At 40.1% G+C, this 27,658-nt stretch overlaps 1 protein-coding gene across 1 annotated transcript in view; it reads right to left on the bottom strand.

The window, feature by feature from the left end:
• LRPPRC (leucine rich pentatricopeptide repeat containing) overlaps positions 1 to 25,145 on the bottom strand; it is a 109,306-nt gene extending 84,161 nt beyond the window's left edge. Inside the window, exons 1-11 of the mRNA XM_003822643.6 lie at positions 22,780 to 25,145; positions 9,135 to 9,331; positions 6,731 to 6,853; positions 4,060 to 4,181; positions 3,899 to 3,957; positions 3,047 to 3,133; positions 1,999 to 2,125; positions 1,522 to 1,666; positions 1,058 to 1,203; positions 700 to 805; positions 512 to 619 (exon numbers count right to left, since the gene is read on the bottom strand). Coding sequence (XP_003822691.4) covers positions 512 to 619; positions 700 to 805; positions 1,058 to 1,203; positions 1,522 to 1,666; positions 1,999 to 2,125; positions 3,047 to 3,133; positions 3,899 to 3,957; positions 4,060 to 4,181; positions 6,731 to 6,853; positions 9,135 to 9,331; positions 22,780 to 22,928 — 1,369 coding nt within the window. The 5' untranslated portion in view covers positions 22,929 to 25,145. The remainder of the gene's footprint in view (positions 1 to 511; positions 620 to 699; positions 806 to 1,057; positions 1,204 to 1,521; positions 1,667 to 1,998; positions 2,126 to 3,046; positions 3,134 to 3,898; positions 3,958 to 4,059; positions 4,182 to 6,730; positions 6,854 to 9,134; positions 9,332 to 22,779) is intronic.
• Between the last annotated feature and the right edge of the window lie 2,513 nt (positions 25,146 to 27,658).

Raw genomic sequence — 27,658 nt, 5'->3', positions numbered from 1 at the left:
TTTGTCCTTCAATCAGCAGGCTGTCAGGTCATGAGTACTCATTTCACAATAAAAGTTTTCCTGCCTTTCCTATTATTCTAACTAAGCTCAGTTAAAAAGAAATAGATTGGCCCACAAAGAAAATGACCATACTTTTTGTTTTCATGAACCTGATTGTATATACAACTTTATCTTTATTAAAGGTAGACAATCTGATTTCAAACACTATATATAAAATCAAGAACTAAAGAGTTTTTTTAAGAACTTAAAAAAACTACGTTCATTAAGTTTGAATATCAAGATCAGAGATGAAATAAGAAATGAAATTAATGAAATTCGGATGAAAGAAATCCATCATGTTTTGTTTTTTAAAATGCTTACACATAATACTTCATGATGACTTAAAACAATTCCATTATCTCATAATACTCAGGAATAAGTATGCTTTTCCAAAGAATCCAATTAGATGTGCGTGCAAACTGTCATACTGGCTCTGGGAACCATTACAAATCGGTAAAAGGCAAAATCTAACCTTGAACATTTTTTTCCTTCCGACGTCCAACTAGCAATGGCCAGAAATAGTGAGGTCTGATAGGAAAACCTTCCTCCTTCACAGCCTTCATTAAGGCTTTTGCCAAATCTGAAAGAGATATCATAAAAGATCACAAAGCTACCTCAGCAAAACTTCCTTACTTGGCTTTAACTTTAAGAATGTAGTACCAGTTTTATTGGCGAGTAAAGCACAATGGAGGGTGAACTGCAGAGGAAAGGAGTGCATCTGGACTTCCTTTAACTTCTTACAGTAGTCTGTTAGCTTCTCCACAGGCTGTGGGAAAAAAGTCACCACATTAGCTGGATTGGCAAACACCCCACCGTTTGACCTGCTGCAAATATTCTACCACTTCTGAGATGAGCATTTTAAACCCCGCATCCTCTTTCTACCCAAAAATCTTGCAACACAAGAACAACATTGTTATGATGTTTACAACTGGTCTAATCTCATAAATGTTCCTATACTTTAAAGAATCTTATTTCACTGCCAATTACATTGTCTACAAAGTAAAAGTGGACAGAATACCGTATTCATAGTCACACAGTGTTGTAAAAAGAAACTGCCAAAGACACTTGGGCCATCTTCCTTTGATACGGGGCATGCTAGTAAAATTTGCAACGCTACATCTTCCAATTTTTCAGTGACTAAAAGTAAAATAAGGTTCATTGCATCTGGGAAGAAAACAAAGACATCTTTTGTTAATAAACTGAACAATATTTTTACACTGCAACCAATGTTCCAATACTGAAGACAAAATAAGAATTGCAAACATCAAAAGCATATATCTGCCTAAATAACAATAAAACACCTGCAAATCAAATCATCCCCATGTGTTCATTAACTCATGTTTTTGGGCTTATTTAACTGACTTTAAGAGTTCTATGTTCAACTCCCACAATGCCCATTGTTAGAAAATGTCCTTTCCATCATGTAAGAATAGCAATTCAGATTTTTATAAAAATCATGTAAATAGATTTTTTTAAAACTACCTGGAATATATCTTCTTTCACATGTAACTTTTTCCAAAATTTCTGAGACATACTGAGGATACCCAGCTTTACTGAAGCTAAAAATAATTTGCAGTAAATCACGGTCCATAAGGTGAAGCTCGGACTTCTCCACCTTCTCCAGCGTCTATAGAGAGTTCCAGAAATTAGAAGACGAAGTTAGAGTGTTTTTATTTAAGTATTAAAGCTAAATAAAATATCCAGATTCAAAAAACTAGGGAAAAATACCACCTAAAGGTTTAGGACTTCTTTTAAAAAACAGTAAATACTCTACTTCAACAGTAACTGTTACATACCACCACCGAGATACTAAACTATAATAATTCTCCATAAATACTACTTTCTGCAAGGAAACATCTTTGAAAACAGGTATAAACTTCACTTTCCTGCCTCATGTAAAACATAACACAAATTTTTACAAATGATTTTAAAGTATGTTTATTTAGACATAAGTCATACCTGCTTAACATGGTCAATGTCGCCCTTCTCAGCATATGCATTCAATAATGCGAGGTATGTGTCTGGACCAGGCTCAATTCCGGCATCTCTCATCACTGTGAGAATGTTTTCTGCATTCTCCATATCACTACAAGTTAATTCAAAAAACAGATTATTATGCTTTTGCCAAATTTAATATAGTTATTCAAACTAAAACATATGCTTATTAAAATAAAAAATGCTAAGTACCATTTGGAATTATGATGTCAGAAAAGAACGAATGTATATTAAACTGGATATATGTTTCTGAAATAATAAAGATCATAAACATCTGATCCCCCATTAAAAAATAATAATAATTACATAGACATTAAATAACATACCCTCTTAACATTATGTAGGTTATGACTCAGACTTAACTTCCGAGGTAAGAATAACATTTAGTAAATTACTCTTCAAACATAAAAATATTTTTCAGAGCAGTTACTTCAGATCAGATCAAGCCCAGTTTCTTTTTTCTTTTTTTTTTTTGAGATGGAGTCTTGCTCTGTCTCCCAGGCTGGAGTGCAATGGTGCAATCTCGGCTCACTGCAACCTCTGCCTCCCGGGTTCAACCAATGCTCCTGCCTCAGACTCCCAAGTAGCTGGGATTACAGGCACCCGCCATCATGCCCGGCTAAATTTTTTTATTTTTGTAGAGACTGGGTTTCACCATGTTGGCCAAGCTGGTCTTGAACTCCTGACCTCAGGTGATCTGCCCACCTCAGCCTCCCAAAGTGCTGGGATTACAGGCATGAGCCACCACGCCCGGCTTCAAGCCCAATTTCTAAAAATTCAAATAAAAGATTTGTGGAACAAATGTAAAAGCTCATTATAAAAATATTAGTATGCTCTACCTCATACACTACAGATTTTTTTTTGAAGGGATAGACAAATGTATTTTAAGAACTGTCTACAATAATTTTCTCTAATTTAAACCCCACTTAACAAACAAAAAAGGAGTAAAATGACCACTTTAGCATCTCAGCCATCTATCACTTAAGAACCAAAACCTTAGGTTGAACATTACCCAGCTCTGGCATGCCCTGTCACAAGGGCACTGAATACTGCCTCTGTAACTGGGAGATCCTTAGTTTTCATAAATCCAAGAATCTTGCTGCAAAGGAAAAACGAAGATACTCATTGAAAGTATTTATAAGAACACTCTTTACAACATGTACAGAATTAGGCCTTGAGTTACTTTTGTTTTTAAAATATAATAGTAATATACACTTGTTTTAGAAACCACAAAGAAAGAACTAATCCCTTTGATCCTCTTCCCACAAAACCCCACTCTCTAATGTATCAACAGTCTTGAAGTACTATCGATACAAATGCTAGATTTTTAAAAATCTGATTATCTCATTTGTCTTACACTACTAATTACCCTTTTAAAAGCATAGTTTCATAAGATTCTTTTAGATAAAAATGAAATTATGTATTCCAATTTATCCCTTATTTTCCAAACCTTCCATTCATAAGTAGTAATAAATTTTACATAAGCAGAGAAATGGTGCAACTGATTTTCTACACTACTTCCAGTTTTATAAATGAATACAGCTTAAATGGTTAAGAACATTTCCCTTAGGAAATATTTAAAAAAAAAAAAAAAACAAGCAAAGTCAGCTTTATAGCTCAACAACTTTATACCTCTCTCCAGTAAATCAAATTTTTAATTAAAATAGCAACTTTTACTTATCTTTTCTCTCTTACACGATAATTTTGTATTTTATGTAAGTCAGATTACCAGATTTTCTAGATTAAAACAGTTCTGAAACAATTTCCTCCATTAGGAAGAAGCTTTAAAACAAAGAGTGAACAGACATTAGATTTACAAAATGTACAAATTTGTTTGCTTAAACATGTTCATACAGATCCATACCTGGCACCTTCAATATCTCCTACATTACAATAAGAAGCAATCAATCTCTGGTATGTCACCTGTCAATGAAATGGGCCAGTTAATTTTAAATATACTTTTTTTTCTGAGTAAAGAAAAAAAATGGTGGATGTGAAAATATATTCACAATAGCAACTACTTACTCGATTTGGTTGAATGTTTGCTTCCTCCATTTTTGCCAGGAAATCAGTTGGTGAGAATTTATATTCATTTTGAAGATAGACTTTAAGTAAAGCATTATAGTGACTCACATCATACACAGCACCTACAAATGAAATTTAAAATGAATTTTTAGAAAAGCATTGAAAATCCTATGCTTTAAAGTGGACCTAAATTTAACAAACAAAAAGAGTAAAACTATCACTTTAGCATTTCACCCATCCATCTTGGCGCTCAGACCTATCTACACAGATACTCTATCACACAGAGCAAGCTAAGCATGTAAGACAGTAATTACTGAGTTATTGTATAGTTACAAGTAACTGCCTACTCAGATATTAAAAGGCCTCTTACTTATGAAGCACAAAATTATCTTCCTGTTAGAAAACGCTGACAATATCCCTATACTTAAAAGTGACTGTAAGATTTTTCTATATAAAGCAGTCCTCACATTACAGACACACTGTGAAGAATGGATTGTAACTTCAGTTCTTTCACACAGTAGGACTGTGCTGGCAATTCTGTCACTCAAAGCCTTCATTTTAAGGATGCATTCCATTTTCAGCTGATGAACATGATCTATGGTATGCTCTTGTTAATTATCTGTATTCTAATGACCTTTGTTTTCTTTGTATCCCTACTGTTTAGGGCCACATCAAATAAGGTTACCACACAGCCTTACTCTACTCAGTCATGACATCATGGTCTTTATATCAATTTTGTGGTAACATGTCTCACTACATTTTCATGCATTAAATTTCACATCTTTATTCAACTGCCTGTGACCATACAGGCCTATGGTTAGTATCTGGGGGTCAGATTATGTGATTTTAGGCAGCAGAGACCTGTTCCATTAAATTAATACACATTTTTATCTTAACAGATATGTTTCTTTCATACTATGTTTCAGGCACTATGCTAAGTGTTCCACATATAGTGGCTCACTCAAACTTCACAACAACTTTGAGACACTATTATCACCCCCATCTTACAGATAGCTCAGATCTGTCAACAGCTCATTCTGTAATTTTGGACAAGTTACTTAAGCTAAAAGATCTCTTGTATCTTTATAAATCTGTAAACAAGAGTCAAACTGGCAAACTACAAGGTTTCTGGCAATATTAATTCAACAAGTATGTATCAAATGCCATTATACACAAAGCATCATGCTACTGGCAAACAGGAAAATAAAGAAGCCATGGATTCCATCCTCATAAAGCAGACACTTATACAGGAGAGACCTATCTGTAAAGAATTTTAATATGATAACACATTGTTAATCTTTATATGGAGGAATTAATGTTATTACTGCTGTGTAATGCTTTTTTCTATTTTAGAATGTAACCTTTTCTGCATATATTGCTCCCAGTTCAATGACTTACTGACATACAGAAATTTCTAATTTTTAGAGATTCAATATTTTAGCTTTACTTTTCTGCTCCTTTTATACTTATAAAATCCTTTTCCATTCTGAAAGTCAACATTTATCTATATAGTTTTTAACTTAAAAAAAAATCAACTTATTAAAATGTATTCTAGATGTATTCAAAACTGTGAAGGAAGAATCTGTCTTTATCCTATAGTTTTTTTCACATAGGTCCTACTCACTTTTTGAAGGATAGTCCTAAATATTTTATTTATTTGTAGCTATACTTTCTTGGATTCTTTTCTCTATTTTCTTTTATAACTAGAAGAGGTATGGATTCTTAAACATTTAGTGAGTCCAGCTAATTACTGTGAGCTGATTTTCTGGGATTTTGCAGATTAAACAATCACATCATCTAAAAATAATAACTTCTTGTATTGTTTCACATCTTATTTCATTGCATTATACATGATTGTTGTCGGTTTTAGATTTTTAACACATTAAAGAAGCATCTTTCTATACTTTAAGATTTTTTTAAATCAGGAATGAACATTAAATTGTATTAAACCATCTTTCTTCAAATTATTTTTTGAATATGTACTATGTTACATGACATAAAACTGAAAAGGTATAAAAAGGTAGAGTAAAACCTGTATCCAATGTTCATCATCCTTCTAGAAATATTTTAATATTGTATACACATGCACGTGTAAAAACACTTTTCTTCAAAATGGTATCATTCTATACATACTGGTCTACACCTTAATTTTTATTTATACTCTGGAGAACACCCCCATTGGCATATAAAGAGCTTCTTCATTTCTTAAAACAGTTACGCAGTAATCTATTTTACGGGTACTCCACAATTTATTTACCTAATCCCCTAGAGAAGAATATTTGAATTGGTTCCAATTTCTTACTATTACAAACAAGCTACAATGAAGAATATCCTTTTGCATATGTGAGTATATCTGTACCTAAATTCGAACAAATGGAACTGCTTGGTCAAATGGTATGTGCATTTATAACTTTGACAGACAAACCGGCTATTTTCTTCTTTTTCTTTTTTAACTTACCGTACTTGTAAGTAATACTTGTTATGAAAAATTATTTATTGTTAATGCCCCTAGATGTCACTATACCTCACCAAATAAATATTATCAAAAAATTACGAATCAAGTAGCCCTTCCATAAAACTGAATTACAGCATTTATGTAAACAAACACTTTTTTGCAAAAAGAAAAAACATCTACACCTTTTATACACATCATATATTTAAACAATCATACCTAATTTCTGAAGTGTGTCCCATATCCTATGAGCAAATTCTGTTCTCTCTTCAACCTTTAGTTCAGGCAAGAGAGAACCACAACTACGTAGTAGAAGCAAGGCATGACTACCACCTAGGCCACCTGTGGAAAAAAGGTTAATGGATAACATTTAACATAGCAGCAATATCACATAGATAAATATCAAAATTTAAACAGAAATCTATAAGCATTCAAAAATCTTCTGGCTCAAACTGAGAGTAACCATAAATTAGAAAAATCCTATCCTAATGTACAGTGTTACTAAGTTACAAGTCAAACTTTTAATATTCGTCTGCTTTCTTAAGAAATTTAAGGTTATAAAATCTATGTAATCTGCAAAACTCTATCAAATACAAAAATACAAAGAACCTAATTTATAGGCAGTGCTTGCTACAGTTCAAAGGCTAAACTTCTCAGTATCTTATGAAAATAGTATAAAGGGCCAGGCACGAATCCCAGTACTTTGGGAGGTTGAGGCAGGCAGATCACCTGAGGTCGGGAGTTTGAGACAAGCCTGACCAACATGGAGAAACCCTGTCTCTACTAAAAATATAAAATTAGCTGGGCAAGATGGCGCATGCCTGTAATTCTAGCTACTCGGGAGGCTGAGGCAGAAGAACTGCTTGAACCCAGGAGGTGGAGGCTGCGGTGAGCCGACATTGCACCATTGCACTCCAGCCTAGACAACAAGATCAAGACTCTGTTTCAAAAAAAAAGAAAGAAAGAGAGAGAGACAGAGAAAGAATACTGTAAAGCAGTGTAATTAACATCTATGAATAGAAAAGTTAGGTTCATAATCAGCTACAATATAAGCTTCCCTCTCCCTATATCTGTAAGCTTTATCTACATATCCCTGAAAGCTGACTTTAAAACAAAGCAAAAATAAACCACTTAGCATGATTCCATTTATATGAAATATCTAGAGTAGGGCAAACCTACAGGGACAGAAAATACGCTAGTTGTTGCCTAGGGCTGAAAGGGATGAGGAGTTGGGGAATTTCTTTTTGGGGTGATGAAAATGTTCCAAAATTGATTGTAGTGATGGTTGAATAAATAAGTCAGATAGAGAATGTGACACAGGTCTTTAAATGTACATAACTATAGTAATAATTGATACTTCTTTGGTATCTCTCACCATCAGATTTTATATCTACACTTCTGAGTGTGTCTGAAACCCATGAATAGGCTTTAGGAAGCTACTGAATCCTCTTAAACTGCATACAAAATTATGCATATGTTTGCATGAGGCTTTTGGGGGTCGGGGGCAGGGAGTGAAGGACCTATAGCTTGCATCAGGCATTAGTGACTCAAACAGATTTTTAGTAGCTAATTGAAAATGAAAGGAAAATAATGGAAATCTGTCTTATATGATCATCTTACAGAAACCTGACACTCTACAACGGAAGGTAAGAAAAACTAGTTATCTTCCAAGAAACTTACTACTAAAAGTGACTCCTTAAACTAGGAAAAGCAAAAAGACAATTTTTATTTTCTGATATGGAATAAACATCTAGACCAGGCATGGTGGCCCACGTCTGTAATCCCAGCACTTTGGGAGGCCAAGGCGGGTGGATCACGAGGTCAGGAGTTCGAGACCAGCCTGGCCAACATGGTGAAACCCCGTCCCTACTAAAAATACAAAAATTAGCTGGGCAGTGGCATGCATCGGTAGTCCCAGCTACTTGGGAGGCTGAGGCAGGAGAGTTGCTTGAACCCGGGAGGCAGAGGTTGCAGTGAGCCGAGATCGTACCACTGTACTCCAGCCTGCTGGGCGACAGAGCGATACTCCATCTCAAAAAAAAGAAAAAAAAAAAAAATCTAAAAATGTTTTAGTTACTCCAAACTTTGCCCAGATGAGTTGACAAGATAGAAATCACAATCATAACATAAATGACAATCAACAGAATATAACAAAGAAAATTAAAGTATCAAATAATCTACTGTGTAATGAGCTTACCCTCAAGTATTTATTTAGGTTGATGCAAAAGTAATTGCAGCCATTACGTTTAATGGCAAAAACTGCAATTACTTTTGCACCAACCTAAATTTAAGACTTTTTTTTTTGTTTTAAAGACAGATGTCTCTCTCTGTCGCCCAGGCTGGAGTGCAGTTGTGCGATCTTAGCTCACTACAACCTCTGCCTCCTGGGTTCAAGTGATTCTCATGCCTCAGCCTCCCAAGTAGCTGGGACTACAGGCACGCGCCACCATGCCTGGCTAATTTTTGTATTTTTAGTAGAAATGGGGTTTTGCCATGTTGGCCAGGCTGGTCTCAAACACTTGGCCTCAAGCGATCTACCTGCCTCCCAAAGTGCTGGGATTACAGGCCTGAGCCACTGTGCCCAGCCAAAAGTCAACTTTATGAACAGGAAATTTTGAAATACCTGAGCGGCAGGTATCATTAAAAACTTTTTGTAGAAGCTTCTTTGGAATGCGGCCAGTTCTTCGAACAGAAAGATCTAGTCTCATTAGAGCCCAATCAAATTGATTGGAAGTCTTCCTAGAAGAAAAAGTGGACTCCTCTTGAATATCTTTTTCTTTGGCAGCAATGGCATACAGCCTGGCTGGGCTCAGTAGTCCTCTAAAAAATGAAACATAATTAATAATAATCAGTTGCTATCTATTTAGGTCATTTTTTGAACAAAACTTATACAAATTTTAAAATTAGTTATTAAACACCTAAAATCACAGTACAATACCAAAAATAGAGGTATGAACTAATGGGAAAGAAAGTTTTAGCTTTTGCTTTAGATAAAATCTTATACACACATACATAAATTATATGCACAGTAAATCTGAATAATTGACAGCATCTTGATAACTTTGAACATGGAATCATTTCAAAATCAGATGGAAATACAGTGTGTTTTAAGTGTTTTCTAAATATCTCCTTAACCAAAACAAGGTAATGACAGAAGATGAAGCAGTTTATGCTGCAAAGCTCTTCTCATCTCTGTAAATAAGACAAGAGATCTAAAATATATCCAAAATTTTTATAACTACCTTTAAGTTTTCTAGGTATAAGCTTACTATGAATTTAAAAGAAGACCAATGTCCAGGCTAAAACAATGCAGGGTTTTTTTTTTTTTTTAAGGATCATTTAGGCCCAAATAATTTCTAATCCGTCTAAATAAAGTTGAAACACTTTATAGTGATAAGGCTCTTAATTCTTATCTGCTGTGCAACTGTCAAAATGTTAGCTGTATTCTTTCCTAATTATTTAAAACAACTGCCACCAAAAATAAATAAAGTGTTAAACATCATTAATTTTAAGGAAGCCAGAATAGAAAGAAAAATGATTACAAATTAGGTATGGTCAGAATAGTACATTATGTGTTTACAAAGAGCAAGCAATCTTTAAACCATTCACTATTTTAGTAATGGAGTCTAATATGCAAGTCGAATGCTCTCTAACATGAAATCTGAGGGCTTCTAGGCTGTACCTTTTTTTAAAATAAACACAATTTTTTACAGAGACTAGGAAAAAAAAACACCACAATTTTTAGAATATTTTTAGTTTTATAGAAAAATCGTGCATTAAGTAGAGTTCCCATATACTTTCTTCTCTAGGCTATTATAGGTAAAAATATAAGCTGTACCTGATTTAAAAATATCAGATAAAAAATAATTCTTATGTGTGAAGGAAACCTGTTATCAATCTGAGTTGAATTTAAAAATGCTTTCTCTGCATTTAAACATCACTTTTAACAAATGATTTCTAATTATCAGTGGTTTACACATTTATTGCAAATATCTTAGTTACAGCAGCCACTAAATATATTATACACTATATAACAAGTATAATATAATCACATTTTTCAGACGTACACATTTTCATCACAATGGTGACTTTAAAAATAAAACTTACATTTCTATCCTATGTTATTAATCTGAAAAAACCAGTCACAAATTGAATGATCAAGTACGTGATGTTTTACTAAAGGAAACTATACTAGAGGTTTCACCTCAAGTTTATATAAAACGAGGCTGTAATTGATAATAGACTAGAAATTCTACCACTGTGATCTGGGAGAAATCATGACTCTAACCATTAGTGATTCCACCATCTAGGTATAAAATAATGGAAAAAATCAAGATACTGACTTAATAAGACAATGTTTTATTTTTGTAAGACCAATAATCAGCACATTGTAGATGGCTAATTGACTCGAGTTTGTTAAACGAGCTGAATTAAGCTACAAACCACAGAAGATATACCCTTAAAATAATATTTATCCCTTACTTCCAAAAGGCATTTATCTAGTTGCTCTATCAGTTGTTACTAAACTATCCCCTTCTTAATGTCCCGCAAGCACAAAGTGACATTATTTTTAAACTATCCAGGACAACATGTCAAGTTTGGAGGAGTATGCAATAATATTAGTCAACAACAAAAGCTGATTAATACAGAAATTTCAAAATTGTGAAGTCTATTTGCCAAAGTTTTTTACACAACGCAAATCTGATAAACTGTTAAAGAGCAAAAATAAAACTTCCGCTACAGGATATTTTTTAAATGTAAGAGAAGACCAACTCAAATTTCAGGCAGAAAACATGTTTATAAACTAGCACATTGTTCTGAATATTCTAGGCAAATTTTTCTCATATACATGTCTTTACTGCAGCCGAGTCTCCTTCTCATAAGTGTGCTTGGATTTAATTAAGTAGAAACATGAATCTATTATAAAATAAATTGGGATAGAGGAAGGATTACATATTTAACCAAAGAAGTCTTCACTCTTCAGTTATATGGTCCAGAACTTATTTTTAAATTCACTCTAATACATTCTGGAAACAAGAGTTTCACAGCCTGGAGTAATGGGTATGTCGTCATAGAAAAGAAAGAACAGAACAAGTCCAGGGGTGACGGTGGGGCCCCACAAGAAGATCACACCCACCAGGCTTGCACAAGCTGGAGCTCACTGCCTCCAAATGCTAAGGACCAAAATTGATATAACCACATAAGGGGAAATTATTGTATCATCTCATCCAAGTATCATACTGGCTCCTTTACACTTCCTAGTTAAATGTCTCAGGTTCCTTCCAGACTCCAGCTCCTACCACTAATACTCAAATTACCCATAAATGTTTTCTTGTAAAATCTACCATTTAAAGTTATTATCTCTCAGTTTTTTTAAAAAAATTAAGGTGGGTTTTTTTTTAACTCTTCAACAGAAAACGATCTTATAGTTGAATGTCCATTAAAAAAAAAAAAGATATAAGGGATCAGATTATCCTACTAAGCAGGCTTCCATGGGACCCTCCCCACTACTTTTAAGCCTGTATCATTTTTTTTAAAAGTAAACACAATTTTTTCATAAGCAGAGACTGACTAGAAAAAAACCCACAATTTTTTAGTGTTTTTAGGTTTATAGAAAAATTGTACTGAAAGAACAGTTCCCACTTTCTTCTCCCTCCCATTTCCCCTAGTAACATTTTGCTGTAGTGTAGTATATTTGTTACAAATGATGAACCAATGCTGATACATTATCCATCAACCAAGGTCCATAATTTACATTAGAGTTCACTGTGTGTATACATGTTTTGACAAACATATGACATGTATCCACCTTTATAGTATCATACAAAATAATTTCACCACCTTAAAAATGCCCCGTGCTCTATCTACTCATTCCTTCCACCCTCCTTCCGAACCCCTGGCAACCACTGATTTTTACCTGTCTCTAGTTTTGCCTTTACTAGAATGTCATATAGTTGCATCATACAGCATGCTGCCTTTTCAGATTGGCTTCTTTCACCTAGCAATACACATTTACGGTTCCTCCATGTCTTTTCACAGCATGACGGCGCACTTCTTTTCATTGTTGAATAATGTTCTTTTGTAGATATACATGATTTGTTTACCCATTTGCCTACTGAAGGACATCCAGGTTGCTTCCAATTTTTGACAATTATGAATAAAGCTGCTATAAGCATTTGTGTGAAGGTTTTGGTATGGACATGCATTTTGAACTCATTTGGGTAAATACCTAATGGTAAATCTATGTTTAGCTTTGTAAGAAAACTATCAAACTATCTTCCAAAATAGCTATACCATTTTGCTTTCCTACTAGCAATAAATGAGACTTCCTGTTGTCCTACATGCTTGCCAGTATTTGGGGTTTTCGACGTTTTACTGGATTGTTGCCATTCCGATAGTGGTATCTCATTGTTGTTTTAATTTATATTTCTCTGATGACATAAGCTGTTGAACATCTTTTTGTATGCTTATTTGCCATCTATATGTCTTTTCTGGTGAAGTATTTTCTGCCCATTTTGATTTATTTTATTTTGAGATGGAGTCTTGCTCTGTCACCCAGACTGGAGTACAATGGCGCGACCTCAGGTCACTGCAACCTCTGCCCCAGGATTCAAGCGATTCTCATGCGTCAGCCTCCTGAGTAGCTGGGATTACAGGCACACACCACCATGCCCGACTAATTTTTATATTTTTAGTAGAGACGGAGTTTTACCATGTTGGCCAGGCTGGTCTCAAACTCCTGACCTCAAGCGATCCGCCCACCTTGGCCTCCCAAAGTGCTAGGATTACAGGCATGAGCCACCATGCCCAGGCCATACGCGTTCTTAAAACTCTTCTCTCCACTTTTTTTCTTCTTCACTGATATTATGAATCAGTTTAGTGTCACTTTAGAGCTATCAAGAGTTTAAAGGGAGATACAGGTAGAAGACAGAAGAGGCATTATTAATAGCTAATGTTTATCAGGTGTTTAATTTGTGCTGGGTATGAGAAAATTATAACTTACAAATGAAAAAACTGAAGCAACTTGCCCAAAGTCATCACAGTTAAGGCTAATGATAGGGCCAGGGTTAGCACTCAGACGGTCTCATTCTGAAACGAACTCAACGTGGCAAAAGGGCATTGAAGAAACTAATCTGGCTGCAATTGGGTGTTCACACTGGAAAGCGGTAAAAAATTAAACCTAGACAGTGAGAGTGAGACTAGACAGTGCAAAGTCTCCAATGGCAGATAAATAAGGGATTTGGATTTTATGACACACTTGTAAAGTACAAAACTAGTTTTCATAGAGCCGCTCTCTCAACTTATTTTGTTGCACTGTAATGTAGAAAATGGGGAACTCAAATTTATCTCCTACGTTTTCACCAATCCCTAATTTAACTATTCCACTTGAATTTTCTTTAGCCTGTTGATACGCTGGATCACGTGGATTGATTTTCAAATGCTGAACCAGCCTTGCACAGTTGGAATAAATCCCACTTGATCACGGTAAATCATTCTTTTTATATACTGCTGGAGCCTCCCGAGTTTTAAATGTATCCAAAATGCAAAAAGATAATGCCTTTTAAAAATGTTTGGTAATGAGCCGGACGCGGTGGCTCATGCCTGTAATCCCAGCACTTAGGGGAGGCCGAGGCGGGCGGATCACGAGGTCAGGAGATTGAGACCATCCTGGCTAACACGGGGAAACCCCGTCTCTACTAAGAATACAAAAAATTAGCCAGGGGCCGTGGCGGGCGCCTATAGTCCCAGCTACTCAGGAAGCTGAGGCAGGAGAATGGCGTTAACCCAGGAGGCGGAGCTTGCAGTGAGCCGAGATAGCGTCACTGCACTCCAGGCCGGGCGACAGAGCGAGACTCCTCAAAAAAAAAAAAAAAAAAAAAAGGTTGGTATTCCCTTCAAATTTCTCCACTGCAACCAACTATTCCACTAATACCCTGTTCCCACAAACTCAAACTCAAAATCTTAGACTAATTATTTTATTGGGCAAAGTCTCTCAGCCTTTACATCCCATCTAGTGAGTGCTTAGATGTCTGAGGCTCTTGATGAACTCGTGGATTTCTGCAACAAATCTTTAGTTTCTCAGGCTTCAGCCTCTCTTCATACAACTGCCAGATCAACCATCCTCAAAACCATCTTTTTTCAAAAATACTATCATTGTTCTTTACTTATCACATCAATTCTGTTCTTCCATTTATTAATTCAAAAAATATTTACTGAGTGCTTTCTATGTATAAGGCACTGGCTAGAATATTCTTATCTAGTAATAAATCTAATAAATTAGACCTTTAAAAATATTAATTATGGTAAATGTAATTAAGAAAAGAAACAAGGGGCCAGGCACAGTAGCTCAAGCCTGTAATCCTAGCACTTTTGGAGGCCGAGGTAGGCAGATCACTTGAAGTCCGTTCGAGACCAGCCCGGCCAACATGTGAAACCCCATCTCTACTAAAAATACAAAAATTAGCCAGGCATGGTGGCAGGTGCCTGTAATCCCAGCAACTCAGAAGGCTGAGGCAGCAGAACTGCTTGAATCCAGGAGGCAGAGGGTGCAAGTGAGCCAAGATCGCCCCACTGCACTCCAGCCTGGGAGACAGAGACTCTGTCTCAAAAAAAAAAAAAAAAAAAAAAAAAAGCTGGACACAGTGGCTCATGTCTGTAATCCCAACACTTTGGGAGGCCAAGGCGGGCGGATCACCTGAGGTCGGGAGTTCGAGACCAGCCTAACCAACATGAAGAAACCCCATCTCTACTAAAAATACAAACTTAGCCAGGCATGGTGGCGCATGCCTATAATCCCAGCTAGTTGGGAGGCTGAGGCAGGAGAATCGCTTGAACCTGGGAGGCAGAGGTTGCAGTGAGCCGAGATCACGCCAGTGCACTCCAATCTGGGCAGTAAGAGCGAAACTCCGTCTAACAAGAAAGAAAAGAGACGCCACTGCTCAATAAATAATAGCTGTCTTATTATAGAAGGTGCTCAATAAATGCCTCTGAGTTTTTGTTTGTTTGTTTTTTGAGATGGAGTCTCGCTCTGTCACCTCCGGAGTAGCTGGGACTACAGGCACCCGCCACCACGCCCAGCTAATTTTTTTGTTATTTTTTTCAGTAGAAACGGCATTTCACCATGTTAGCCAGGATGGTCTCGATCTCCTGACCTCGTGATCCGCCTGCCTCAGCCTCCCAAAGTGTTGGGATTACAGGCATGAGCCACCACGCCTGGCCAAATGCCTCTGAGTTTTTACAATATCTTTCCTTTATCTTTTTTTTGAGACAGGGTCTCATTCTGTTGTCCAGGCTGGAGTGCAGTGGTGCAATTATGGCTCACTGCAGCTTTGAACTCCTGGCCTCAAGCAATCCTCCCACCTCAGCCTCAGCTCCCAAGTAGCTAGGACTACAGGTGCATGCCACCACAGCTGGCTAATTTCTTTTTTTCTAGAGACAGGAGTCTCACTATGTTGCCCAGGCTGGTCTTGAACTCCTGGCTTCAAGTGATCTTCCTGCCTCAGACTCTCAAAGTGCGGAGATTACTGGGCCTGGCCTAAAAAATCTTTTATAAAACTAAGTCACAATGAACTTTCTCCCTCTAAGAACTGAATTCTCCAAAAACTTTTGACAAATTTAGCTGCCCCAGTTTTATGCTTTATGGTAAATCACAGAATTTTAGACTAAAAAAGCTACTAGCCACCCTTCTACACTTTATAACAACCTTCTGGCCTGAAATACCAATCCACTCCTTTCCACCTATCGAGATTTCCCTTCCATCTCCCATGATCCTCCAGTCAAAAGGGATGTCTCCTGTGTCTCACCTATGGAGGAAGTAATGCAAAGTCAGTTAACCAGATTGGCACCGATAATGTGACATGGACACTCTTCAGAATCTATGAAGATCCCTTCCAGATACATTCTGAGATCTTCTATGTTTACTTACCTGTGAAAGTCTTTAAATCCCAAGTTTATATCATATATTGCCTTTTAAAAAATGTTTTTGTCCATAAGTAATCCCTTCACCATCTAAAACACAACAGTCTGGACCTCATTCTGCACCCAATGGAAACTACCATGGCACTTAACTGTAAACAGGAAAATGACAAGATCAAATGTGTAACATATGTAAAACGCTTGTAACATATGTTGCAACATATGTAAAACATTTCAAAAACGGGAATCACGGTATCTGGAGTTGAATCTCAACTTGAGGTCTTGAATAAATTATACTTCTAATCCTGTTTCCTAATTTGTAATAACCCACGGAAGTTGAAATGTTTGTATGATGTTATGTTTACAAACACACTTTGAAAATAATAAACATCAGGCCAGGTGCAGTGGCTCATGCCTTTAATCCCAGCACTTTGGGAGGCTGAGGTGGTGGATCACCTGAGGTCAGGATTTCGAGACCAGCCTGGCCAACATGGCAATGGCAAAACCCCATCTCTACTAAAAATACAAAAATTAGCCGGGCATGGTGGCGTGCGCCTGTCGTCCCAGCTACTTGGGAGGCTGAGGTGGGAGAATCGCTTGAACCTGGGAGGCAGAGGTTGCAGTGAGCCGAGATGGCCCCGTTACACTCCAGCCTGGGTGGCAGAGCGAGACTCCATCTCAAAAAAAAAAAGAAAGTAATCAACATCTATTCTAAAGGTACCATTGTTTACCCTAATCCCCAAATCTACTTTTCTTAATTCTGCTAACACTCTCACCAATCTTCTGTTCTCTTTCTCTCAAAAAACGGATCTTTTCGTCAGTTCTGTACTACCTCGTTGAAGGCCTATTACTGCTAATTTGCAATACCAGTGTTGTTCCATCCCCACGTTCCTATAATCTACATAAACTTTGTCAAAATCTGTACTTAAAATCCTCCAACGGCTTCCAATCATCAACTAACCTACCTTCTAAGCAATCTTGGTAGCCTCAAGAAATCAACTTCCACCACATCCCACACAGCTACACGGGATAAACGGCCTCCAAGTCTCTTCATGCTCTTCTCTATTTTTGGAACATTCTGAATATCCACTACCATGTGTCCTCTAAAACTCAATGTCCCCCTGCCATGAAACAAATGGCACTGCTCCTCTCTCTGCAATACCACAATATTATATTCTTCTCTTATGGACAGCACGTCTAATAGTTGTACATGTGCCTGTCTAGCCCTGTGATTGATAAATCTATACTCACAGAGCAGAGGCCGAATGTTACAGATTTCACAACCCCAAAGGACCCATCAGGTTCTTTTTTTTTTTTTTTTTTTTTTAATTGAGATGGAGTCTCGCTTCGTAGCCCAGGCTGGAGTGCAATGGCGTGATCTCGGCTCACTGCAACCTCCACCTCCCGGGTTCAAGCAATTCTCCTGCCTCAGCCTCCCAAGTAGCTGGGATTACAGGCATGGGCCACCACGCCTGGCTAACTTATGTATAGATACTTTTATTTTTTATTTTTTGAGATGGGGTCTCACTCTGTCACTGAGGCTGGAGTGCAGTGGCCTGATCTCTGCTCACTACAAGCTCCGCCTCCCAGGTTCATGCCATTCTCCCACCTCAGCCTCCCGAGTAGCTGGGACTACAGGCGCCCGCCACCATTGCTAATTTTGTTTTTGTATTTTTAGTAAGAGACAGAATTTCACCATGTTGGCCAAGCTGGTCTCAAACTCCTGACCTCAAGTGATCTGCCCGCCTCGGCCTCCCAAAGTGCTGGGATTACGGGTGTGAACAACAGTACCCAGCCGGACCCATCAGATTCTTAATATTTGCAGATTTTTCTAAAATGAGATTTTCTAAAAGTTTTCTTCCAACTTTAGAAATAAAAATCACACCATCCCATCAAAGAACAATATGTAATTTTCACCTTTAGGCCAATCATTAGTCTAGATCTACTTCCAAACAGATTTAGCTCAAAGCTTATCTTTCCTCTGAAGTATACAAGTATTATGCTAAAAACCATCACACAAAGAATACACACACAAAGCAGCTCTGATCCAGAAATGCAAGGAAAATGTATGTGACAAAGCAAGAGTATTTATCTCCTCACAGAGAACAGAGTAAGAGCTGGTTTTCAAGAAAGCATCTATTTGAAAAATAGATGTACTGAAATGGGAAAATGAAGAGCAAGACCACATATTACAAAGGAAAAGGATATACTTCTTGGTGCTACAATTTTGAAAACAGATTACTAATGTCTAATAATTTCACTCACTAATACTCATTTGTCCTCAAATAGGACATTCCTGGAAATCAAGCTCAGGGTGAATTTGTGTAGACACACTGCACTGCATGGGTGGGTTAAGCATCCCTTCAATCTCCTCCAGTTTACCATATTCCTTCTTCAATGTCTTAAGATTTTCATTGATTCACTCAACAAACATTTGACACCTACTATATGCCACAAAGTTAAACACCAGGGAAAGCAAAAGGAGTAAGACACAGTATCTGCCTTCAAGCAACTTACAGCCAGCTCCAGAGTGTTGGTGAGTGCACATGTCATAGTGTTAATGGGTGCTTTAGTGATACACGGTCTAAGAGGAGGCACAAGAAAGGAGCCAGTCAAATGGGAGAGGCAGTCAAGTTAAGGTTCAACAGAGATGGGGGACACCTGACTAAGGGGGAAGGGGAGACACATTCCAAGAGTCAACATTACACTCAAAGGCAAGGAAATATACAACATGGCCCATCAAAGCCTTACAGATCCACAGACAAGCACTAGACCTACAAAATCAGAATCTGCAGTTTAACGAGAGCCCCAGGCAATCATGCTCACTAGAGTTTGAGAAGCCCTGCTGTAGAGCACTTCAAAGCAGTAGTCTGGTATGGCTAGAACGCAGGATGCCATGGGAGGGAACTCCGAAGAGATGACGCTCCAGAGGCAACTCCAGCTCATAAAGCACCTGTGCTAAAGAGTCTGGATCTCCTTCTGGACCCAATGGGAGCCACCACAATGCTTAAGTGTAAGCAGGAAAATGACATGATCAAATTACCAGGGAGACTAGGGAATGATGATGGGGTTGGAGGAAAAGGGATGCATTCCAAATGAAGCAGATCTAACAGGGCTTAATCATTTGTGCAATCAATAAATGGGGGGGTGAAGGGAGTGAGAGATGAATGGGAAAACAAATATGTAGATATCCAGGATCTTTCTGGAAGGCAGGTAGAAACAGCAACATTCACGAAAATAGGGAACACAAGAGGAACAGATGTAAGAAGAAGGAGGGGTCCAATTTGAGCTGTGTTGGCTTTGAAGTACCTATAGTTCAAGCAGGTGGATGTGTAGTAGATGGTCCATATCTGGGAGAAACATCATCAGATAGGTAAGTAATGCCCTGAAAAATGGAAAAGGTCACAAAAGAGAATGAAAATGTTGAGAAAACATAGAAGGACCACGGGTAAAACTACCAAGAACATCAGCATTTAATAGGTGAACAGAAGCAAGAGGAATGAAGCAAATGAGACAAATCCTAAAGAGAAGAGAACCTAGAAAAATGGTGTCATCAATACCAAGAAAAGTGTCTCATGAAGGGGAAAATGGAAGACAGAGTAATATGCCAGGTCAAGGCCCAAAAAGTGGATTTGGTAATTAAAAGAGGTCCTTTCAAAAAGTTAAATAAATGTACATCTTACACATACATAAGTCATTAGAAGGATAGCTATCAATGAATGGCTCTCTGGTTGACATAATTAAGGGTGATTTTTAGTTTATTGTTCCCACCACCCAGGTTTTGCAACTGTCCCTCGAGGCACCTTAAGGAATAATTTTTGCAACTGTTCTTCAAGGCACTTTTGAAATAATTTTTCAAAAATACAATAAAAAAATCAATAAGATAATAATGGCCTTTGACAGTGGTGTGACTGCAGTGGGTAGGAAAGTGAATGAAAAGTGATGAAATTAAAGGGACAGAGAAGTACAGACAGGGAAGAGACTGAGAAGCTTCTAGAGTAAATAGAGTTCCAGGAAAGGTTCTGTGTGTCAGGTGGGCAAGATCTGGGCATGCTTACAGGATGTCGGGTAGGAGACTATATACAGTGCTCAGAGTCCAGGAAAAAGAGGGAACAATCACTTCTTTATTGCCTGCTGTCACCTGAACACACAGTGGTGAACAAGACAAAGTCCTGCTCTCATGTAGCTTACCTTCTACTAAAGAAAAAAAAAAAAAAAAACAGAGAAATAAGTAATGATATCAGACAAGTGAGGTGTGCCACGAATAAATCTACAATGGGACCGGCATGTTTTGGATTGAGTGTTGAGGTAAGGCTTCCCTGAAGAGACATTTGAGATCTGAATGATAAGAAAGCAACTTTACAAAGATAAGGGGGAAAGGCCTTTACAGATAATGAAACTGAGGAACAGACAGGTTAGTAAGATGGCTGAGATTATGCAGTAAGTAAACAGAACCCAGGTCTGATGAACACCGAGACCACCCTTTCTACTAAACTATGTTCTCTCTTTATTCAGTTCTCCTCAAATGCAACAGTGAAGATAAAAGAAAATGTGGACCTTCCCCTGGCCTCACAGAAATGCTGAGGATTAGAAAAATAAGAGTAATGGGCACAACTTTCTCAAAAGAAACTCTGAAAGCCAAGAGATGTATATAGTTCTGTGCTCAGAGGCATGATTTCGGAAAGTTAACTGTTCAAGCCCAATAAGAAAATATAGGCAGACTCCAAATTACAAGTAGGCTCCATTCCAAAGATTATAACTAAGTTGTTAAGAAGTCATAAATTATTTCCTCCACGTAATTTTATGGCGAGATTAGGTGTTCAGGCTGGTCCATGAAGGTCCGCATAACCGTAGATGTTATGACTCCTGTAGTAACCAACAAAGCACTTACTAGGCATCAGGCCCTATACTAAGTGCTTAATACAGATAATTCTGCAATATTCCTAACACTACTACTACTCCCACCTTATAGCTAAAGAAGCTGAGGCCTGGAGATGTTAAGTAACTTGTCTAATGGCATAATGCAGATAAATTGAGGATAAAATGAAGATAAATCTGGAGTAGGCTGCAGTCTGGGCCCAGCCTACTGCAGATCACTGGCTCTCAGTCCTTACGCGAGCTCTCAAAGTACCTTAATTTACAAGCATCAGTCTTTCAAAATCATTTTTTCTCCAATGCTAAAAGCTCAGCACCTATCTCCCCTTCTCTGGTGGTCAGAATACTATTAATAACCAAATGAACACTTTCACCAACTTTTCTTTTCCCCTCCACTAAAAAAGTCTATACCAAACCTATCTCTGATAAACCTCAAACCATGAGAGCATTTATTCGCCTATCTGACACCCACTGAGAGTTTAACTTTCCTTTGTATCCCCAGATTCCAACAGAGTGCCTTGCATGTGCTCATTCATTCAAAGACACTTACAGGACGGGAGCGGTGGCTCACACCTGTAATCCCAGCACTTTGGGAGGCTGAGGCAGGAGGATCGCTTGAGGTCAGGAGTTCGAGACTAGAGTGGCCAACATGGTGAAACCCAGTCTCTACTAAAAGTACAAAAGTTAGCCTGGCATGGTGGCGCACACCTGTAATCCCAGGTACTCGGGAGGCTGAGGCAGGAGAATCGCTTGAACCCGGGAAGCGGAAGTTGCAGTGAGCTGAGATCGCGCCACTGCACTCCAGCCTGGGCGACTGAGCGAGACTCCGTCTCGAAATAAATAAATAAATAAATAACAAACAAGGACATTTACAAATCCTACCATGACAGTTCCCAACTCGCGCAACACCTTCTTAAATGCTGAAGGAAAACTCCATTCAAGAGAACGCAGGCAAAAGCCCAAAGTGATCATAATCCAGCGTCCAGCTTTAAGTCATCCGTGGCTCACCCAAACTCCCAACCCACTCCTCGCCGCCCCATCCCTCGCAAAAAGCTAAATTTCCAATATGTAAATGCTAGGTGGTTACTGATCACCAACGGTGACCGCACGTGGGACACCACCCAAGCTGGCCAAGTGTAAGGAAGAGACCACCACCCGACTTCCCAAAGCAGTCTTCAAAGCCCCCCTCATCTTCGTTGACCGTGGGTACCCCGAGGGCAGTAAGGTCCAGGCTGAAGGGGCGGGGGCAGGATTCAAGCCGGAAGCAGGCCATGCCCACAGCCGTGACCTTCTGAAGGCGCTTAACCCTGTCACCCGAAAACCCCTGGTAGGGAGCGTGGTGCGGAGCCCGGGGAGGCTAGGTCCTGGGGCGGGGAGAAGGGTGGCGAGCACAGGCAGGACCCGGTCCCTGCCGGCACCCACGACCCCGGGGGACCCTGGCGCCGCAGCCTGGCTGGAGGAAGGGCCTGGGCACTCACCCGGCCACGGGCCCGGCGCGAGCGGCGGGCAGATAGGAGGCGGCATGCAGCCGGCCCGGGCCGCCAGGGAGGAGGCGCAGGGAGAGCGGGAGGCGCGGGGCCGCCCCGGCACGCAGCAACCAACGCGCGGATCTCAGCAGGGCTGCCATTGCTCGAACGTCCCCGCAGCGGGAAGCACGCTCCGCCAGAAGGACAGGAGGAGCATGTGACCGCAGGGTAGCCTGGCGCGGCAGAGACCAACTGCCGGGCGCGCCAAATGTGGGGGGAGCGAGGGATTGTTTTAGGTTGGAAGATGGAAAACCGCACTTCTCCAAGGACAGAAGACCCAATGTGATATTCACATAAGCGATGTTGCTTGTTTCATTATGGAAGCTTTTCTTTTCCGTCTTCCGTCTCCGATCTGGGCATCATGTTCATTCGCTGCACCCCTGCACTCCTCTGTTGGTAGAGCCGCAAGAGGTCAACTCCTCCCAGGTTGGCGCAGAGGCTTGTGGGAGGCCAACTAGTAAAAATACCGAGAACTCTTCAGGAGAGCCGACTATGCAGATCCCAGGATGTCGGACGGTTTCCCCCGCCCCCGAGTGCAGATGTTGCAGCTAACGTTCAGCGCTGACGCCATGTCCAATAGGAACGGCCCTTCACTCTCAGAAACGCGGGCCGGAGAAACCGTGGAGGTCTTTTGCACCTTGCCGTTTGCCTCCCAGGTTCAACATGATAGGATGTGGATTATCAGGGCCTGGGAACAGTGTAAAGGAACGCGCGGGTCCCCACCCTAAGCGCGTACGCGGGGCCTCGCTTTAGAAGATAAATGAATTCTACCAAAAATCCTATAGTTTTAAAGCTGGAATTGAACTGACTCTCTTCCCCAACCCTCCACCCCTACCGCGCCTCTCCCTTCAGTAAATGCACATATACATGTGAGAAGTAAAAGAACAATGTAATTAAGAGTCTCCAGCCAAATCTGGGGAGAAAACAGGCAAGTTAAACCCATCGCTGGCGAAGTGGCTCACGCCTGTAATCCCATCACTTTGGAAGGCCGAGGCGGGTGGATCACCTGAGGTCAGGAGTTGGAGACCAGCCTGGCCAACATGGTGAAACCCCATCTCTACTAAAAATACAAAAAATTATCCGGGCTTGGTGGCGGGCGCCTGTAATCTCAGCTACTCGGGAGGCTGAGGCAGGAGAATTGCTTGAACCCGAGAGGTGGAGGTTGCAGTGAGCCAAGATGGCGCCATTGCACTCCAGCCTGGGTGACACAGCGAGACTCTGTCTAAAACAAAACAAAAAAACCACGTCGCTGCCTTCACAGGGCTTACAGACTGGATCGGTTCCCTGTGCACACGTGGGAAGCTGAGAACAGCCTTCCACTCCCTCTCCACCTGCCTGTCCCCTACCTATAACGAGGTAAACGCGCGGGTATTTCCTCTGGAAGCCCTCCCACGGCCATTTCCGAAGTGACTGTTTATCCCACTGGACTCCTTATCAGTTTATCCCACGAACTCCTTGTCTGTTTATCCCACGAACTCCTTATCAGTAGGGACTGTGATCTCTTATTGTAGGCCATACACCTACCCAGTGCCAGACACACAGTAGGTCTCATTAAATATGTGTTAAATTAATGTCTATTTTGAGATGACCTAGCTCACCTCTCCTTTGAGAGATGAGGGAACGAAGACACCTGCACCAAGCCCCCAAAAGAAACAAGGTGAATTGATTGACTCTGGGTTATATTACTGAGCACTGGGAATACAAGTTATTCACCTATTCAACACGTATTTATTGAATACATATCCAGTGCCATACACTATTTGAAATCCTGGGAATACAGCAGAGAACAAAACAAACCAACCCTAGATTCTAATTAAGCTCTTTAAAGTTTAATTTGGGAAGACAAAAAGAACTGTGATGCAAAATACGCCAGGGTAAAGGGATTGAGGGTGTCATGGGGGGAGTTGCTTTTTTTTTTTTTTTTTTCTCAAGACAGGGTCTTGCTCTGTCACCCAGGCTGGAGAGCAATGGCACGATCTTGGCTCACTGCAGCCTCGACGTCTGGGCTCAAGCGATCCTCCCACCTCAGCCTCCTGAGTAGCCGGGATTACAGGCCCAAGCCCTGGCTAATTTTTGTATTTTTAGTAGATACGGGTTTTTACCGTGTTGCCCAGGCTGTTCTCAAACTCATGGCCTCAAGCAATCTGCCTGCCTCGTCTCCCAAAGTGCTGGGATTACAGACATGAGCCACCATGCCCGGAGAGTTGATATTTTAAATAGGAAAAACGTTGAACAGAAACCTGAAGGAAGGAAAGGAGGAAGCCAGGAGAATTTTCTGGAAGGAGAAAAAAAAAAAAAGAGTGGTTAAGGCTTAGAGAACAGCAAACACCTAAACCCAGAGGCAATAATAGGTGTAGCCTATTCAGAGAACTTTAAGGAGGAGGACTGTGTGGATGAGAGAAAAGAGCAGGGGGTAGAGAGCAGGGGGTGGGAGTAGAGGAAGGAGCAGGGGGTGGAGAGGGGCCTGGAGGTCAGCGAGGTAGTTGGAGGCCATATCAAGCAGGGTGTTGTAGGTGGCCGTGAAGACTGACTTTTATTTAGACTGAAGACTTTTACTTAGAATGAGATGAGAAACCATTGGATAGTTTGGTGTGTTGCTTTTAAAGAGACGGAGTCTTGCGGTGTTGCCCAGGCTAGAGTGCAGTGTCTATTCACAGGTGCAATTATGACACACTACAGCCTTGAACTCCTGGGCTCAAGCAATCCTCCTACCCTGGCCTCCCAAGGAAGTGGGACTACAGGTGCATGCCACCACACCCATTTGCTTTTTTTTTTTTTTTTTTTAAGTGCAGTGGCACAATCTAGGCTCACAGCAACCTCTGCCTCCCCAGGTCCAAGCGATTCTCATGCCTTAGCCTCTCAAGTAGCTAAGATTACAGGCATGAACCACCACACCCAGTTAATTTTGTATTTTTAGTAGAGATGGGGTTTCACCATTTTGGCTAAGCTGGTCTCTAACTCCTGGCCTCAAGTGATTTACCCACCTCAGCCTCCCAAAGTGCCGGGATTATAGGCGTGAGCCACGGCACCCAGCCACCCATTTGCATTTTGAAAGGGTCACTCTATCTGCTGTTTGGAAAGGAGATTTTAGGGGAATGGGGATAAATAAAAAATACACCAAAGAGAAGGCTAATCCAGAATAGAGATGCTGGTGGCTTGGATTAGAGGGCAGCAGGCGAAATGATGAGAAAGGGTCAGGTTCTTACTCTATTTAAATAGTAGAACCAAGGGGATTTACTGATGGATTGGCTGTGGATTGTAAGTCAAGAACGGCTCCAAAGGTTTTGGCCTAAACAACTAGAAAGATGGAGATGACTCTGATTTAAAAGGGGAAAACAAAGAGAAGCAGATTTAAAAAGTGAAATCAAAAATGATCTTCTAGAATATCAAGCTTGTGCCTGCTAGACATCCAAGCGTCAAATTTGAATAGGGGTTGGCTATATGACATACAAGTCAGTTCAGGGGAAAAGTCAGAGCTAAAGATACATTTGGGAATCTGCAGCTTGTACCTAATATTTGAAGCCACAGAAATAGATGAAAGCATCTAGGAAGAAAATGCAGATAGACAAGAGAGGGAGTCCAAGGACTGAGGCTTGTGTCATTTCAATCTTTAGAGGATGTATAGATGAAAATCTAGCAAAGGAAACTGACAAAGAAGAGCCAGAGAGGCAGGAGAACTGAGCCCAGTGAGGTCACAAATACGTGAATGAAAGAAGTCCTTTCAGGAAAGAATTATCAATCACATACAATGCTACTGTTAGTTCCAATAAAATGAGCATGCAACATTGACCATAGAATTTGTTGTTTGTTTGTTTGTTTGTTTGTTTGTTGAGAATGAGTCTTACTCTGTCGACCAGGCTGGAGTGCAGTGGCGTGATCTCAGCTCACTGCAACTTACGCCTCCTAGGTTCAAGCAATTCTCCTGCCTCAGCCTCCCAAGTAGCCGAAACTACAAACACGCACCACTATGCCTGGCTAATTTTTGTATTTTTAGCAGAGACAGGGTTTCACCATGTTGGCCAGGCTGGTCTCGAACTCCCGACCTCAGGTGATCTGCCCGCCTTGGCCTCCCAAAGTGCTGGGATTACAGGCATGAGCCACCGTGCCCAGCCAATTATTGCTAATTTTCTAAGGCATGATAATGGCTTTGTGGTTACGTAAGAAAAAATATGTTTAGAGATGCATGTTGGCACTGGAATATGTAGAAGTAAATTAACATGATGTCTGGAATTGTCTTTTTTCTTTCTTTTTTTTTTTAATGAGGCGAAGTCTTGCTCTGTTGCCCAAGCTGGAGTGCAGTGGCGCCATCTCTGCTCACCGCAACCTCCGCCTCCCGGGTCCAAGCAATTCCCTGCCTCAGCCTCCCGAGTAGCTGGGATTACACGCACCCGCCACCATTCCTTCCAATTTTTGTATTTTAGTAGAGACGAGGTTTCACCATTTTGGCCAGGTTGCTCTTGAGCTCCTGACCTCGTGATCCACCCGCCTTGGCCTCCCAAAGTGCTGGGATTACAGGCGTTGAGTCACTGTGCCCAGCCTGGAATTGTCTTTAATATACTTCCCCAAAGAATAAAAGGCCGGGCACAGTGGCTCACACCTATAATCCCAGCACTCTGGGAGGTCGAGGCGGAAGGATCACTTGAGCTCGGGAGTTTGAGACCAGCTTGGTCAACATGGTGAAAACCTGTCTCTACAAAAAAAAAAAAAAAAAATGCAAAAATTAGCCAGGCATGGTGGTGCACACCTGTATTCCCAGCTACTTAAGGGGCTGAGGCAGAAGGATTGTTTCAACCCGGGAGGTGGCGGCAGCAGTAAGCTTTGTTCATGCCAC

This window comes from Pan paniscus, chromosome 12 (assembly GCF_029289425.2).
Source record: "Pan paniscus chromosome 12, NHGRI_mPanPan1-v2.0_pri, whole genome shotgun sequence".
In the NCBI taxonomy this organism is placed as follows: Eukaryota; Metazoa; Chordata; class Mammalia; order Primates; family Hominidae; genus Pan; species Pan paniscus.
Note: the sequence above shows the minus strand (reverse complement) of the source record. Positions and strands in the feature narration are given on the sequence as shown.